At 37.9% G+C, this 14685-nt stretch overlaps 1 protein-coding gene and 1 pseudogene across 1 annotated transcript; both read right to left on the reverse strand.

Moving 5' to 3' along the window:
• Nucleotides 1-476: 476 nt before the first annotated feature.
• Nucleotides 477-5147, reverse strand: LOC118016299 (annotated as a pseudogene).
• Nucleotides 5148-13247: 8100 nt separating this feature from the next.
• LOC118015605 (olfactory receptor 5B12-like) lies at nucleotides 13248-14339 on the reverse strand. Its single transcript, XM_035012344.1, is given in 2 exon segments — nucleotides 13248-13684; nucleotides 13687-14339. Coding segments are annotated over 2 exon segments (930 nt in total). The 5' UTR covers nucleotides 14180-14339.
• Nucleotides 14340-14685: the final 346 nt, after the last annotated feature.

Here is a 14685-nt window from a genome sequence, read left to right on the forward strand (position 1 = left end):
TGCACACACAATTTCAAATTTCTAGAGTTGTTTTAATGCTCAGCCAAGGCTCATAGCTTTCTTGCCAATGCAATTCCCTCAAAAACGTGAAGATGTGTTTTCAATTTCTACTACTAGATCCAATACTGGTCATCATATCCAAATTCTTTTATTTTTTTAAAGATTTTATTTATTTATTTGAGAGAGAGAGAGTGCATGAGTAGGGGGAGGGGCAGAGGGAGAAGGAGAAGCAGACTCCCTGCTGAGCAAGGAGCCCAATGTGGCGGCTTGGGTTCCCAGGACCCTGGGATCATGACCTGAGCCGAAGGCAGACCCTTAACCAACTGAGCCACCCAGGCGCCCCCCAAATTTTCTCTTATATGTAACTACTTCATCTTCTTTGTCTCCTTACCCCCATGACTTTCTCTTTCACTTATACGCTGCTTGTAGAACATCACCCAAAACAATGACATAAAGCGATAACCACTTTTATTTCCTTATGTGGTATCATGGATAGGATACTGGAACAGAAAAAAGACATCAAAAGAAAAGCTAGTGAAATACAAATAAATATGGGATTCAGTTAATAGTGATATATGAATGTTGGATTCTTTGTATGCACATGTGTACCAAGGTAATATAGATGATAACATCAGGGTAAACTGGGTAAAGGGTATATGGGAACTCTTATACTGTCTTTGCACCTTTTCTGTAAGCCTAAAACTATTCCAAAAGTTTTTATTAAACTTAATTTCTTTTTTTTTTAAGATTTTATTTATTTATTTGAGAGAGAGAGAATGAGAGAGAGCACATGAGAGGGGGGAGGGTCAGAGGGAGAAGCAGACTCCCTGCCGAGCAGGGAGCCCGATGCGGGACTCAATCCAGGGACTCCAGGATCATGACCTGAGCTGAAGGCAGTCGCTTAACCAACTGAGCCACCCAGGCGCCCTCCAAAAGTTTTTATTAAACTTAATTTCTTAAATGATTCCAGCAGAAGATACATCACCATCATCATAGATCTAGAGCCAAAAGAGAACCTTTATACTATAACACCCTTTCCATGCTAGTGTCAGCATGACCATCCTAGCATATTCAAACACAGTCTTTTTATTTTTAGAGCAAGGAATTGGGGAGGGGCAGAGAGAGAGGGAGAAAGAGAATCTCAAGCCAGCTTTACACCCAGCCCGACACTGGGCTTGATCTCATGACCTTGAGATCATGACCTGAGCAGAAACCAAGAATCAGCCACTTAACTGACTGAGCCACCCAAGTGCCCCAAGCACAGTCTTTCATATACTATGAGTATGAGTACCTCCAAGTGTGTAGATGCAGAAAAGGAAACAGTGCAAATTCCTATAAGGAGTTTTATTATAGAACTGATCTCTCCTGAGGATCAAAATTAAACACATGATCACCGTTAACGCTAGGATATTGAATGTGGATTGCATTTACTATTGACAAATACTATTGCATTCCCATTCTCTATGGATATTTAGAATCATTGGAATTAACTGCATAACCAGTGTGTATAAAGTAATTTTCTAAACTGAATGAGATATTAAACTTTAAAATAGTTTTGTACTTTATATCTTTTCATGATTTACTAAATAGAATCTATTTGATGTGCTACTTACTAGTCAATGAGATGTCATTCCTAAGGAATGATAGTGTAGTTTCCAGAAAACTATTGCATCCATAAATGGGAATTAAAAGCATTGAGTGAGAATGTAGATAAAAATATTTCAGCAGAAAAGAACACCGGTCATGACTCTTGAAATGTTCTACAATTTTATGTCTGATGAATTTTAAATATTTTTTTATTTTAAATTTTTTATTTTATGAATGATGAATTTTATGAATTTATTTTATGAATGATGAATTATAAATATTCATGATCCAAATAGCCAATGTATTGATATGATTAAACTAAAAGCTTCATTTATTCATTCATTCATTTAACAAATAGGTACTGAAATTTCCTATGAACCAGAGATTCATTTAGCTATGGAGGGTAGAGTTATGAACAAAGCAGATAAAGGTACTGCTCACATGGAGTTTATGTGTTAATTGGAAATACATATGATAAATGCCATTTTGTTTGTGTCTATGGAATTCTTGGAGCTAGGCTGTAAGTACATGAAGATGAAGATGATTGTCCCATAGAAGATGGACACTGTAGCGAGGTGGGACGCACAGGTGGACAAAACCTTTTGATGCCCCTGAGCTGAGTGCATCTTCAAGATGATGATAAATATAAACAGGTAGGAAATAAAGATAACCACAAAGGCAAAAAAAAAAAAAAAAAAGAAATGGAAGCCAGTCATATAGATAAGAACCAACTTACTGATGTACTTATCAGAGCAAGACAGAGCTGTGACTCCTGGAATATCACAGATAAAGTGATGAACCACATTGGACATACAGGAAGAGAGACTGAAGATATCTCCAACATTTATAGGCATTCAGAACATCACAGACATCCAGCCTATGGCCAGACAAGCACACACACCTACTGTCATGGTGGAGTTGTAATGGTCTCTGATAAGATAAACTCAAAATGGATGAAAGACCTCAATGTGAGACAGGAATCCATCAAAATCCTAGAGGAGAACATAGGCAATAACCTCTTTGACATCGGCCACAGCAACTTCTTTCAAGATACATGTCCACAGACTAGTGAAACAAAAGCAAAAATAAACTTTTGGGACTTCATCAAGATAAAAAGCTTCTGCACAGCAAAGGAAACAGTCAACAAAACAAAGAGGCAACCCACAGAATGGGAGAAGATATTTGCAAATGACACTACAGATAAAGGGCTGGTATCCAAGATCTATAAAGAACTTCTCAAGCTCAGCACCCAAAAAACAAATAATCAAGTCAAAAAGTGGGCAGAAGACATGAACAGACACTTCTCCAAAGAAGACATACAAATGGCTAACAGACACATGAAAAAATGTTCATCATCATTAGCCATCAGGGAAATTCAAATCAAAATCACATTGAGGGGCGCCTGGGTGGCTCAGTTGGTTAAGCGACTGCCTTTGGCTCAGGTCATGATCCTGGAGTCCCGGGATCAAGTCCCACATCGGGCTCCCTGCTCGGCAGGGAGTCTGCTTCTCCCTCTTCCACTCCCCATTTGTGTTCCCTCTCTCGCTGTGTCTTTCTCTGTCAAATAAATAAATAAAATCTTTAAAAAAAAATCACATTGAGATACCACCTTACACCAGTTAGAATGGCAAAAATTGACAAGGCAAGAAACAACAAATGTTGTAGAGGATGTGGAGAAAGGGGAACCCTCTTACACTGTTGGTGGGAATGCAAGTTGGTACAGCCACTTTGCAAAACAGTGTGGAGGTGCCTCAAAAAATTAAAAATAGGACTACCCTATGACCCAGCAATTGCACTCCTAGATATTTACCCCAAAGACAGAGATGTAGTGAAAAGAAGGGCCATATGCACCCCTGTGTTCATAGCAGCAATGTCCGCAATAGCCAAACTGTGGAAAGAGCCGAGATGCCCTTCAACAGATGAATGGATAAAGATGTGGTCCATATATACAATGAAATATTACTCAGCCATCAGAAAAGATGAATACCTAACTTTTACAACGACATGGATGGGACTGGAGGAGATTATGCTAAGTGAAAGTAGTCAAGCAGAGAATGTCAATTATCATATGGTTTCACTTATTTGTGGAACATAAAGAATAGCATGGAGGACATTAAGAGAAGGAAAGGGAAAAGGAAGGGGGGGAAATCAGAGGGGGAGATGAACCTTGAGAGACTATGGACTCTGGGAAACAAATTGAGGCTTTTAGAGGGGAGGGGGTTGGGGGAAAGGGTTAGACTGGTGATGGATATTAAAGAGGGCATATACTGCATGGAGCACTGGGTGCTATACGAAAACAATGAATCGTGGATCACTACATCAAAAACTAACGATGTATTGTATGGTGACTAACATAATAAAAAAAAAAAAAGAAATCCTGTCATGACCTTGGGTATGTAACAAAAATCTATCAGAGACAGATTACTGAAGAAAAAGTACATCGGAGTGTAGAGATGGGAGTCCAACAGAATCAACACAATCACCCCCAGATTTCCAACTAGAGTAAAGAGATAGAAGAGAGTGAATGTGAGTGAGACCTGCAGTTCTGGAGCATCTGTATGTCCTAGAAGGATGAACTCACTTCTGTGCTGTTCTCCATGGATGTCAGTGGGGAATCACAGGATGCCCTGTAGTGATGAGAAGTAAAGGAACAGAGTGTTAATTGGAAAAGAGAGTAGAATGAAGTTGAACTGTGTAAATTGATTGTTTCAATTATGGCAATAATTTGTTCTTCAAATCTAAAGCACACACAAGACAAAACAACTAGTAATTATGCTCATTTATTTTGCGAGGGAACTTAGGCTCAAAAAGGTTGTGTAATTTGTCCAAGCTTACCCAAGTATTAACTGGTAGAATCAAGCTGTGTACCCAGGCAGACTAATTCTGGAATCCCATGACAGCAACTGAAATTTGAATTGAATTGAATTAATTCTATTCACATGAAGCCATTGAGTCCATCGGAACCATCTTAATGTTAGTTGTCAGGAGTACCGAAATGATGAAGATACTATTCCTGGATTTGGGGCTTGCAATGGGGTGACAGAAGCATAGAGGTAGAGTGGATGTAGTGGGGGAGCTGCTGCTGCAGACGTGGACAACCAGCAAAGGCACTTCTAAAGAGAAGGTAATGCACCAAGTACAAGAGCTCAAGCTCTTGTGCTCAAATGGTACCCTAACATTTACTGTCTGGGAGACACCGTCCTAACCTAAGTTCTCTGAGCCTCAGTTTTTTCATCTCTAAAAATGGAGATGTAACATGAAGGGGCAATTGTGAGAGTTTATAAAATAATGCATGAAAAACAATAGAGTGTTGACTCTAATGTTATTAATGGGATGAAATGGTGGTCTCTGTCTTGGCTGGGTAAATGTAGGAAACCATATCCAATCTCTAGGTTACAGATTAGTTTTGAAGTCTGAGAGCCTCACTCTTTGATTTGTCTTTCCCCACACACCACGTCCACTCAGATCTTCTGATCCCCCTGTGTGTCTCACTCTGTCCTACCTCTGACCATGTCATTGGCCACACCAGCCATTTGTTCAGTTTCTTCCTTGGGGTCCATATTTTACCTTGGGTTGAAACAGTTTTCTTCTGTTTTGAACTCATTCTTACTCTCATTACTCCGACCCCTTAAGCTGGATGACAAAGAACCCGGGTCGAAATCTCATGTCCCTGGGTTTTACTCTAGCTTTCAGATCTGCCTTCGAGGTAAGCTCCATGCCATGATTTTTCTCATTTGAACTGAATTAAGCCTATGCCATAGCTTTCCCTCATTGGTAACCACTCTTCTCTACCATCTGAAGAGGTGTCACAACTTCCCCTTTCATACTCAGTTCCTAAAGACATTTGTATTTGCTCACCTTTGACAAATATAAGATTTTTTTTAGCATATATTGAGTTCTACAACCTCTGATAAGAGCATTCTGAGTGTGGGTGTGTATTCTTTCTTTATCCTTATGACTTTATAAGGATAACTTATAAATTGACAAGAATAACTTTTTTTTTTAAGATTTTATTTATTTTTATTTGAGAGAGAGAGAATGAGAAAGAGCAAGTACATGAGAGGGGGGAGGGTCAGAGGGAGAAGCAGACTCCCCGCTGAGCAAGGAGCCTGATGCGGGACTCAATCCTGGGACTCCAGGATCATGACCTGAGCCGAAGGCAGTCACTTAACCAACTGAGCCACCCAGGCACCCAAGAATAACTTTAAAAGTTATAGTATCCTACAATGTTCTAAGATATGGAATATTAAAAAAAAGATATGGAGTATTATTATCTGCATTTTGTGGTTAAGAATTGAGGATTTGAGAGGTTAGGTGATTTTACAGAGGGCCACTCTACACCTAGCAAGAAATAAACTCAAGATTCATATCCAGATCAGAAAGTTCATAAGACTGTGCTTTTATCTACTACACTTTCAGCCTTTTTATGTGAGCCAGTAATATGAGTAAGGTTAGAGAGCAAAAAAAGGTTGAAATAGAGTACGGAGCTTTATAATCATGAGGATCCTCTTGGAGTCTAAAGAAATACCATTTCACCTTGTTCTACTTAACTTCCCTTCCATAACAGACCTACAATTAGTAAACAGAATGAAATTACTACCTATTCCATTGAAGCATAATCTATCCTCTGTTTCTTGTTATTGCTGTTCATCCTCCTTAGGAAAGCAATATGTTGTTTCCTAACTATCACTAAATTCCTTATTTGTTGAATAATGATGTACATTCGAGCATTTAAGACCAGCTCTGCCTCACTGTTGCAGAAAAATACAGCATCCATTACTTTGCTAAAATAATTCACAGCAGACACAGCTTGTCTACTGTTTTTGCATGAATTACACTTCTTACTGAAAATGTCTAGGATATGTAGAATCTTACCTTGCTCCTTGACAAAAAGGGAAAGGCAACCATGAATTGTGTCTCTAATATCTGAACTTCAACCAGGGTAGAATGTGTATATCCTGTTGAAGAGGGTCTCTCTCTGGTACTGGTAAAAAGGCTTCAAGGTCTCTGAACCATAGAAGAATGGAGGAAAAATCACTGACGTGCATCTAGGAAAATGGTTCAACTCCCGTATCTCCCATGTATTCTTCATGATCCCCTGGAAAAGTCATTTACTCCTGTCAAGCCCAGTTTCCTGATACGTGAAGTAAACTAATAAAATTGCATCTCCTGCATACCTTACAGAATTCTGTGTGTGAATAGCAGATGAGGGAAAGCCTATAAACCAGCTTGGTAAGGGGTTTATCGTTTTAACCTGAATTAGTATAATTCTTATCTCGGAGTGGTTTTTTCTTGCAGTTGTTTTTTGTTTTGTTTTGGTTTGGGTTTTTTTGGCTGTGGTTGCAGCCCGGAAACAAATCCTGTTTGGGGGAAGACAGCAGGTATACCAGGAGCAACTAACTTTAAGATGAATGAACAAGTCCATATATACAGTGGAATACTACTCAGCCATCAGAAAGGATGAATACCCAACTTTTACATCGACATGGATGGGACTGGAGGAGATTATGCTAAGTGAAATAAGGCAAGCAGAGAAAGTCAATTATCACATGGTTTCACTTATTTGTGGAACATAAGGAATAGCACAGAGGACATTAGGAGAAGGAAGGGAAAAATGAAGGGGGTAATATCAGAGGGGGAGATGAACCATGAGAGACTATGGACTCTGAGAAACAAACAGGGTTTTAGAGGAGAGCGGGGAGGGGGGATTGGTTAGCCTGGTGATGGGTATTAAGGAGGGCACGTACTGCATGGAGCACTGGGTGTTATACGAAAACAATGAATCATGGAACTCTACATCAAAAACTAATGATGTACTGTATGGTGACTAACATAACAATAAAATTTAAAAAAAAGATGAATAAACAAATGAACAAAAGGGTTCTGCACACAGCTGGGACCTCTAAAATGATGTCAAATGGAGTGATTTTAGGATTCCCAAGGCTAATGAATGGGAACCAGGAGGAAGTAAAAAAAAAAAAAAGAAAGAAAGAAAGAAAGACAGTTATAGGGAGGCAGAGTTCTCAGGGGAAAAGGCCCCCTATGAGAAGATCCACAGCTCCTCATCTCACTTATTTAGGGAAGAAGCAATTAAACTGTCAGTGGGGAACTGAAGAGTCTGTTGAGTAAGAGCACTGACCCATTTGCATTACTTGTCTCTCTTTTGTTTTCCTTTTTCTAATTAAAGTATAATTTACATAGTTATATCCACACTTGCAATGCATTGTTCTAAGAGTTTGTACAAATGTAATTGGCCATATAACCACCATAATTTTGTAATTGACCCCTCCTTCCACCTCCTAGCAACCGCTGATTTGTTTTCAGTCCCTATGGTTTTGGTTTTGTAAGAATGTCATAAAAAAAGAATCATACAGTAGGTTATCTCTTGAGTCATGCTTCTCTCCCTTAGTATAATGCATTTGAAATTTATGGAGTTGTGTAGTTGTTCTGTAATTGGTTCCTTTTTATTTCTGAGATGCAGTCTATGTATTCAGATTATTTATCCATTCTTCAGTTGAGGGAAATGGGTTATTTCCAGTTTTTAACTAATACAAATAAAGATCTTATAAGCATTAACATATAGGATTTTATGTGAACATGTGCTTTTATTTCACCTGGGTAGATTGTTAGGAGTGAGATTTCTAGGTTATGTGATACTGCCAACCTATTTTCTAAAATAGCATACTATTTTGCATTCCCACCAGCAATGTATGAGAGTTCCAATTGCTTCACATCCTTGATGGTACTTTATATCTACAGATGGGCTTTTTTTTTTTTTTTTTACATTAGTTATTCTAATAGGTTTGCAGTATATCTCCTTGTTGTATTAATTTGCATTTCTCTAATGACTAATGATGTTGAGCCTCTTTTTATGTGCTTACTTTCCATCCCAATTATCTTCTTTTATGAAATGTCTGTTAAAATCTTTGGCCTGTTTTTGATACATGCACCCCAATGTTTATAGTAGCATAATCTACAACAGCCAAATTGTGGAAAGAGCCCAAGTGTCCATCAACTGAAGAAATAAAGGAGATGTGGTATATATGTGGTGGAATATTACTCAGCCATCAAAAAGAATGAAATCTTGCCATTTGCAATGACATGGATGGAACTAGAGAGTATTAAGCTAAGGAAAATAAGTCAGTCAGAGAAAGACAAATACCATATGATTTCATTTATATGTGGAATTTAAGAAACAAAACAAGCAAAGGAAAAAAAAGAGAGAGAAAGAAGCAAACCAAGAAACAGACTCTTAACTATAGAGAACAAACTGATGGTTACCAGAGGAGAGGTGGGTAGGGGAATGGGTGAAATAGGTGATGGGGATTAAGGGACACCCTTGTTGTGCTGAGCACTGGTGATGTATGGAAGTGTTGAATCACTATATTGAACACCTGAAACTAATATTACATTGTATATTAACTAACTGGAATTTAAATGAAAACTAAAAAAAAAAAACAGTAAAAAAATCTTTTGCCAATTTTTATTGTATTTCATTGTGTTTGTTTTCTTATTATTGGAATTTGAGAATACTTTATGTATCCAAAATACAAGCCTTTTACTGGTAAGGACTGATATGATTTGCAAATCCTTTCTCCTAGTCTATGACTTGTCTTTATTTCTGGAATAAAAAAACTTGAACAAGTACTTGTTTCAGTAATATTTAATGTAATATATCTATCCTTTGTTCCATACCACACTACTTGACTATTACAGCTGTATAGTGAATCTGGAAAGGAGGTAGAGTGAGTGCTCCAACTTTGTTGTTCTTCTACAAAATTGTGTTAGTTATTCTAGTTGTTTTGTTTTTTTTTTACGTTCCATGTAAATTTTATAATGAGCTTGCCAATTTTGCAAAAATTCTTTCTGGGATTTTGATGCAAATTTTGTTGATTAGCTTGGGGAAGACAGACATCTTTAAATTATCTAGTCCTCCAATCCATGAACATGGTAAATTTCTTCATGTATCTAGATCTGCTTTGATTTATTTAATCTATGTATTTATATTTTTCAGCATTTTATATTGCACGTATCTTGCAAAATTTGTACCTAAGGACTTCATGATGTTGGTGCTGTTGCAAGTGGTACTGTTTTTAAATTCCAATTTCTAAATGTTTATTAATATTATATAGAATTATGACAGATTTTTGTATATTGACTTTGTTTCTTCAGAACTTAATAAACTTATTAGTTGTGTAGTTTTTTGCCAAATTCTTCTCTAAGTAGAAAGCCGTATCTTCTCTGAATTGAGAGAATTTTATTCCTTTCCAAGTGGCGTGTTTTTCTTTTTTTTTTTTAATTTTTTTATTCTTATGTTAATCCCCATACATTACATCATTAGTTTTAGATGTAGTGTTCCATGATTCATTGTTTGCGTATAACACCCAGTGCTCCATGCAGAATGTGCCCTCAATACCCATCACCAGGCCAACCCATCCTCCCACCCCCTCCCCTCTAGAACTCTCAGTTTGTTTTTCAGAGTCCATCATCTCTCATGGTTCGTCTACCCCTCCGATTTCCCCCCCTTCATTCTTCCCCTCCTGCTACCTTCTTCTTTTTTTTCTTAACATATATTGCATTATTTGTTTCAGAGGTACAGATCTGAGATTTCAACAGTCTTGCACAATTCACAGCACTTACCAGAGCACATACCCTCCCCAGTGTCTATCACCCAGTCACCCCATCCCTCCCACCCCACCCCCCACTCCAGCAACCCTCAGTTTGTTTCCTGCCATTAAGAATTCCTCATATCAGTAAGGTCATATGATACATGTCTTTCTCTGATTGACTTATTTCGCTCAACATAATACCCTCCAGTTCCATCCACGTCATTGCAAATGGCAAGATCTCATTCCTTTTGATGGCTGCATAATATTCCATTGTATATATATATATATATACACCAGATCTTTATCCATTCATCTGTCGATGGACATCTTGGCTCTTTCCACAGTTTGGCTATTGTGGACATTACTGCTATAAACATTGGGGTGCACGTACCCTTTCGGATCCCTACTTTTGTATCTTTGGGGTAAATACCCAGTAGTGCAATTGCTGGATCATATGGTAGCTCTATTTTCGACTTTTTGAGGAACCTCCATACTGTTTTCCAGAGTGGCTGCACCAGCTTGCATTCCCACCAACAGTGTAGGAGGGTTCCCCTTTCTCCGCATCCTCGCCAACATCTGTCGTTTCCTGACTTGTTAATTTTACAAGTGGCATGTTTTTCTTTTTCTTGCCTTAGGGTAATGACTAGGGTATCTATCATGATGTTGGATAGAAGTTTTAAGAGGGGACATCCTTGCCTTATTTCTAATCTTGGAGAAAAGCATTCGGTCTTTCACCATGAAGTGTGAAGTTAGCTCTAAGTTTTTCATGGAAGTCTTTTATTATGTTTAGGAAATTCTCTACCATTAATAGTTTGCTGAATTTTTATCATAAATACATGGTGAATTTTGTCAAAGGCTTTTCTGCATCTATTGAGATGATTATATGATTTGTATTCCTGAGTCTATTAATATAGTGAATTACATTGGTTGATTTTGAAGTTTGAGCTAACCTTGGGTTTAAGAGGAAAAGATTTAAGACATTGTAAATGTGGTCAAAGAACTAAAGGAAACCATGTCAAAAGAATTAAGGGGGAAAAAAAAGAATTAAGGAAAGCATGAGAACAATGTCTCACCAAATAGGGAATATCAATAAAGATATAGACATTATTTTTAATAACAGAAATAGAAATTCTTGAGTTGAAAAGAAAAATAAATAAAATATAAAGTTTAATAAGTGGATCAGTAGCAGATGGAACGTGACAGAAAAAAAAAATCAGTAAGCTTTAAGATAGGTCAGTTGAGAACATCCAGCCTGAAAAAAAGAAATTTTTTTAAAAAATCAAGAAAAATAAATGGTCTCAAAGAACAGTGGGATGCTACAAGAGTACCAACATACACCTAATGAGAGTCTCAAAAGGGGAGAAAGGGGCAGAAAGAATATTTGAAAAAATAATGGCCAAAAACTCCCTAAATCAGGGGAAAGAAATGGACATACATACAGATTCAGAATTTTTGACATAGCGAGACTCAAAATTTTAGCAGATTTGTACATTAACAAATTCCTAGCATTGCATACATGTAAGTTGTTAATACTTTTGTAATTCTTGGTGCTTAAACTTTAAACAGTGTTACATTTTTATTTAAGTGAAAAAATATGCCTTGTCATCCTTTTTCCTGTATTGTGTGATATGTTTTCTCTATTTAACTGTCATATACACATATTATTTCTAGATAGGGCTCATTAATATGGAAATTTGGCTAGGAAAATAAATGCCCTTGTAAAGATGTTTTTGGTTTTTTTTTTGCTATCAAGATTTTATTTAAATTCAAGTTAGGTAACATATAGTGTAGTATTAGTTTCAGGAGTAGAATTTAGTGATCCATCACTTGCATACAACACCAAGTGCTCATCACAACAAGTGCCCTCCTTAATGTTCATCACCTATTTACCCCATCCCCTCACCAACATCCCCTCCAGCAACCCTCAGTTTGTTCCCTATACTTAAGAGGCTCTTATGGCTTGCATTTTTACTAAAAACAAGAACAGACAAAGAATCAGTAATAAATCTACATTCAAGGAATTTTGGAAGTATTTTTATAAACTTTAATTTTTTTAAATATAAAACATATTGCTTTTTCATATGCAAAAAGATAAAGTAAAAGTAATTCTTAAAAACCAGACATATGGGGTGCCTGGGTGGCTCAGCTGACTGAGCATATCTGCCTTTGGCTCAGGTCGTGATCCCAGGGTTCTGGGGTCGAGCTGCATCAAGCCCAGCATGGACCTCAGCATCAGGCTCCTGGCTCAGTAGGGAGCCTGCTCCTCCCTCTCCCTCTGCTGCTCCCCGCCTGTGCTCTCTCTCTCTCTCTCTCTCTGTCAAATAAATAAAAAAACTTAAAAAAAAACAAAACACAGACATATATATATTTTTTTTCCATTAAGTCAACTATTTATGTATGTTAAGAATGTGTTCTCAGACACCAAAATAATTGTTTTAAATTCTACTATAACAACAGACCTATCTCATGTATGTCTTAACTAATTTTTCCTTCTGTGGTGTGTGTGTGGATTTCATGAGTTTCTCATGAATTATCTATGTGTGTGCGTGGGCTTAAACATACTGTGAGTATACATGTTCATGTGGGAGTGTGGATGAACATGTTTATTAAGAAGAATTTTTAAGATAAGAACATATTTATGGGTGATTCCTCTTTTTTTTTATTCTTATGTTAATCCCCATACATTACATCATTAGTTTTAGATGAAGTGTTCCATGATTCATTGTTTGTGCATAACACCCAGTACTCCATGCAGAATGTGCCCTCCTCAATACCCACCACCAGGCTAACCCATCCTCCCACCCCCCTGCCCTCTAGAACCCTCAGTTTGTTTTTCAGAGTTATGGGTGATTCCTCTTAACCTATTATTCTTAGGTATATATTTTTAAAGATATGTAAACTTTGTAAACAAAGATGTGTAAACTTTGTAAACTTAATCAATATCCGGGAAAATTACTATAAGAAATTGGAAATTTGTGGGCTGGACAGGTAAATATTTTCTCTAGATAGATCTGAGGTGGATGAAAGTGACTTATTGTAGATTCTTTGTAATTAAAATCTGAATCCTGTAGAAGACTTTGCCTTCTCCACAGCCTTTTTAAAGGCACTCTTGACCTCTTTGTTCCTCAGGCTGTAGACCACTGGGTTCAGCATGGGGATGACCATGGTGTAGAACATGGATGCCACTTTGTCCATGTCCATGGAATGGCTGGAGCTGGGCTGTAAGTACATGAAGGTGCCCGTCCCATAGAAGATGGACACTGTAGTGAGGTGGGAGGCACAGGTGGAAAAGGCCTTCTGGTGTCCCTCAGATGAGCACATCCTCAGAATAGTGATAAATATAAACAGGTAGGAGATCAAGATGACCAAGACAGAAAAGAGAACACTGAAGCTCACTACCAAAAAAATAACCATCTCACTGATGTAGATGTCTGAACATGAGAGAGCCAGAAGAGGAGGAGCATCACAGAAGAAGTGATCAACCACAAGGAGAGCCTGAAAATGTTCCCAGTGTGGACGGAGGCATTCAGGAAACTGCAGACGTAGCAGCCCATGGCCAGACAAGCACACACACCTGTCGTCATGGTGGTGGTGTAATGCAGGGGTTTGCACACTGCTGCAAAACGGTCATAAGCCATTGAGGCCAAGAGGAAGCTTCCTACAGTGATAAAGGCTACAAGGAAAAAGAACTGGGTGACACAAACATTGTAGGAGATGACCTTGTCTCCTATAAGTAATCCAGCCATGACCTTGGGAGTGACAACTGTAGAGTAACCAAAGTCCACCAGAGACAGATTACTGAGGAAAAAGTACATGGGAGTGTGGAGATGGGAGTCCAAGAGAATCAGTGCCATCATACTCAGGTTCCCAACCACAGTGATGAGGTAAATGAGGGTGAACATGATAAAGAGGGGGATCTGCAGCTCGGGGGCATTGGTTAACGCCACAAGAATGAACTCAGTCACTTCTGTACTGTTATCCATGGGGGTCAGTTGGGAATTATGCAGCTGCCCTGAAGCAGTGAGAAAATCGAATCAGAATTATAAACGGAGTGGATTCCGTGAAATTAGTCTGCATGTCCACTCTGTGTCTTACTTCGGTATTGCAAGAATTTGTTTTCAGGATGTTCTAGAACTAAAGCATGGTTGTGACAACAAAATGCAATCTTAAATCATTATAGAACATGCCAGAAAAAGGATTTGGAGATAATGCATCCCAATCTCTTAACTTCATAGGAGACCAAATTAAGGCAAAAAGAAGAAAAGAAAGGACTTAAGTAATGTCACCAGAGTTGTTGCCAGTTGGAACAGCTCAGACTCCCAAGTCAAACCTTACAAAACAACCACAAATTACTCTTTGTATTAAACTAGAATCGCTTAGTAAAATTAATGTGAAAGTGAGTTAATTTTGCTTCAACTGACCTTTTTTTTTGTCTTGTCCATTGTGTCAAGAACAGTGTTATATGTTAGTAAAAGATAGTTAAATAAAG

Source organism: Mirounga leonina, unplaced genomic scaffold (assembly GCF_011800145.1).
Source record: "Mirounga leonina isolate KUSES-001 unplaced genomic scaffold, KU_Mleo_1.0 Mir_166, whole genome shotgun sequence".
Taxonomy (NCBI): Eukaryota; Metazoa; Chordata; class Mammalia; order Carnivora; family Phocidae; genus Mirounga; species Mirounga leonina.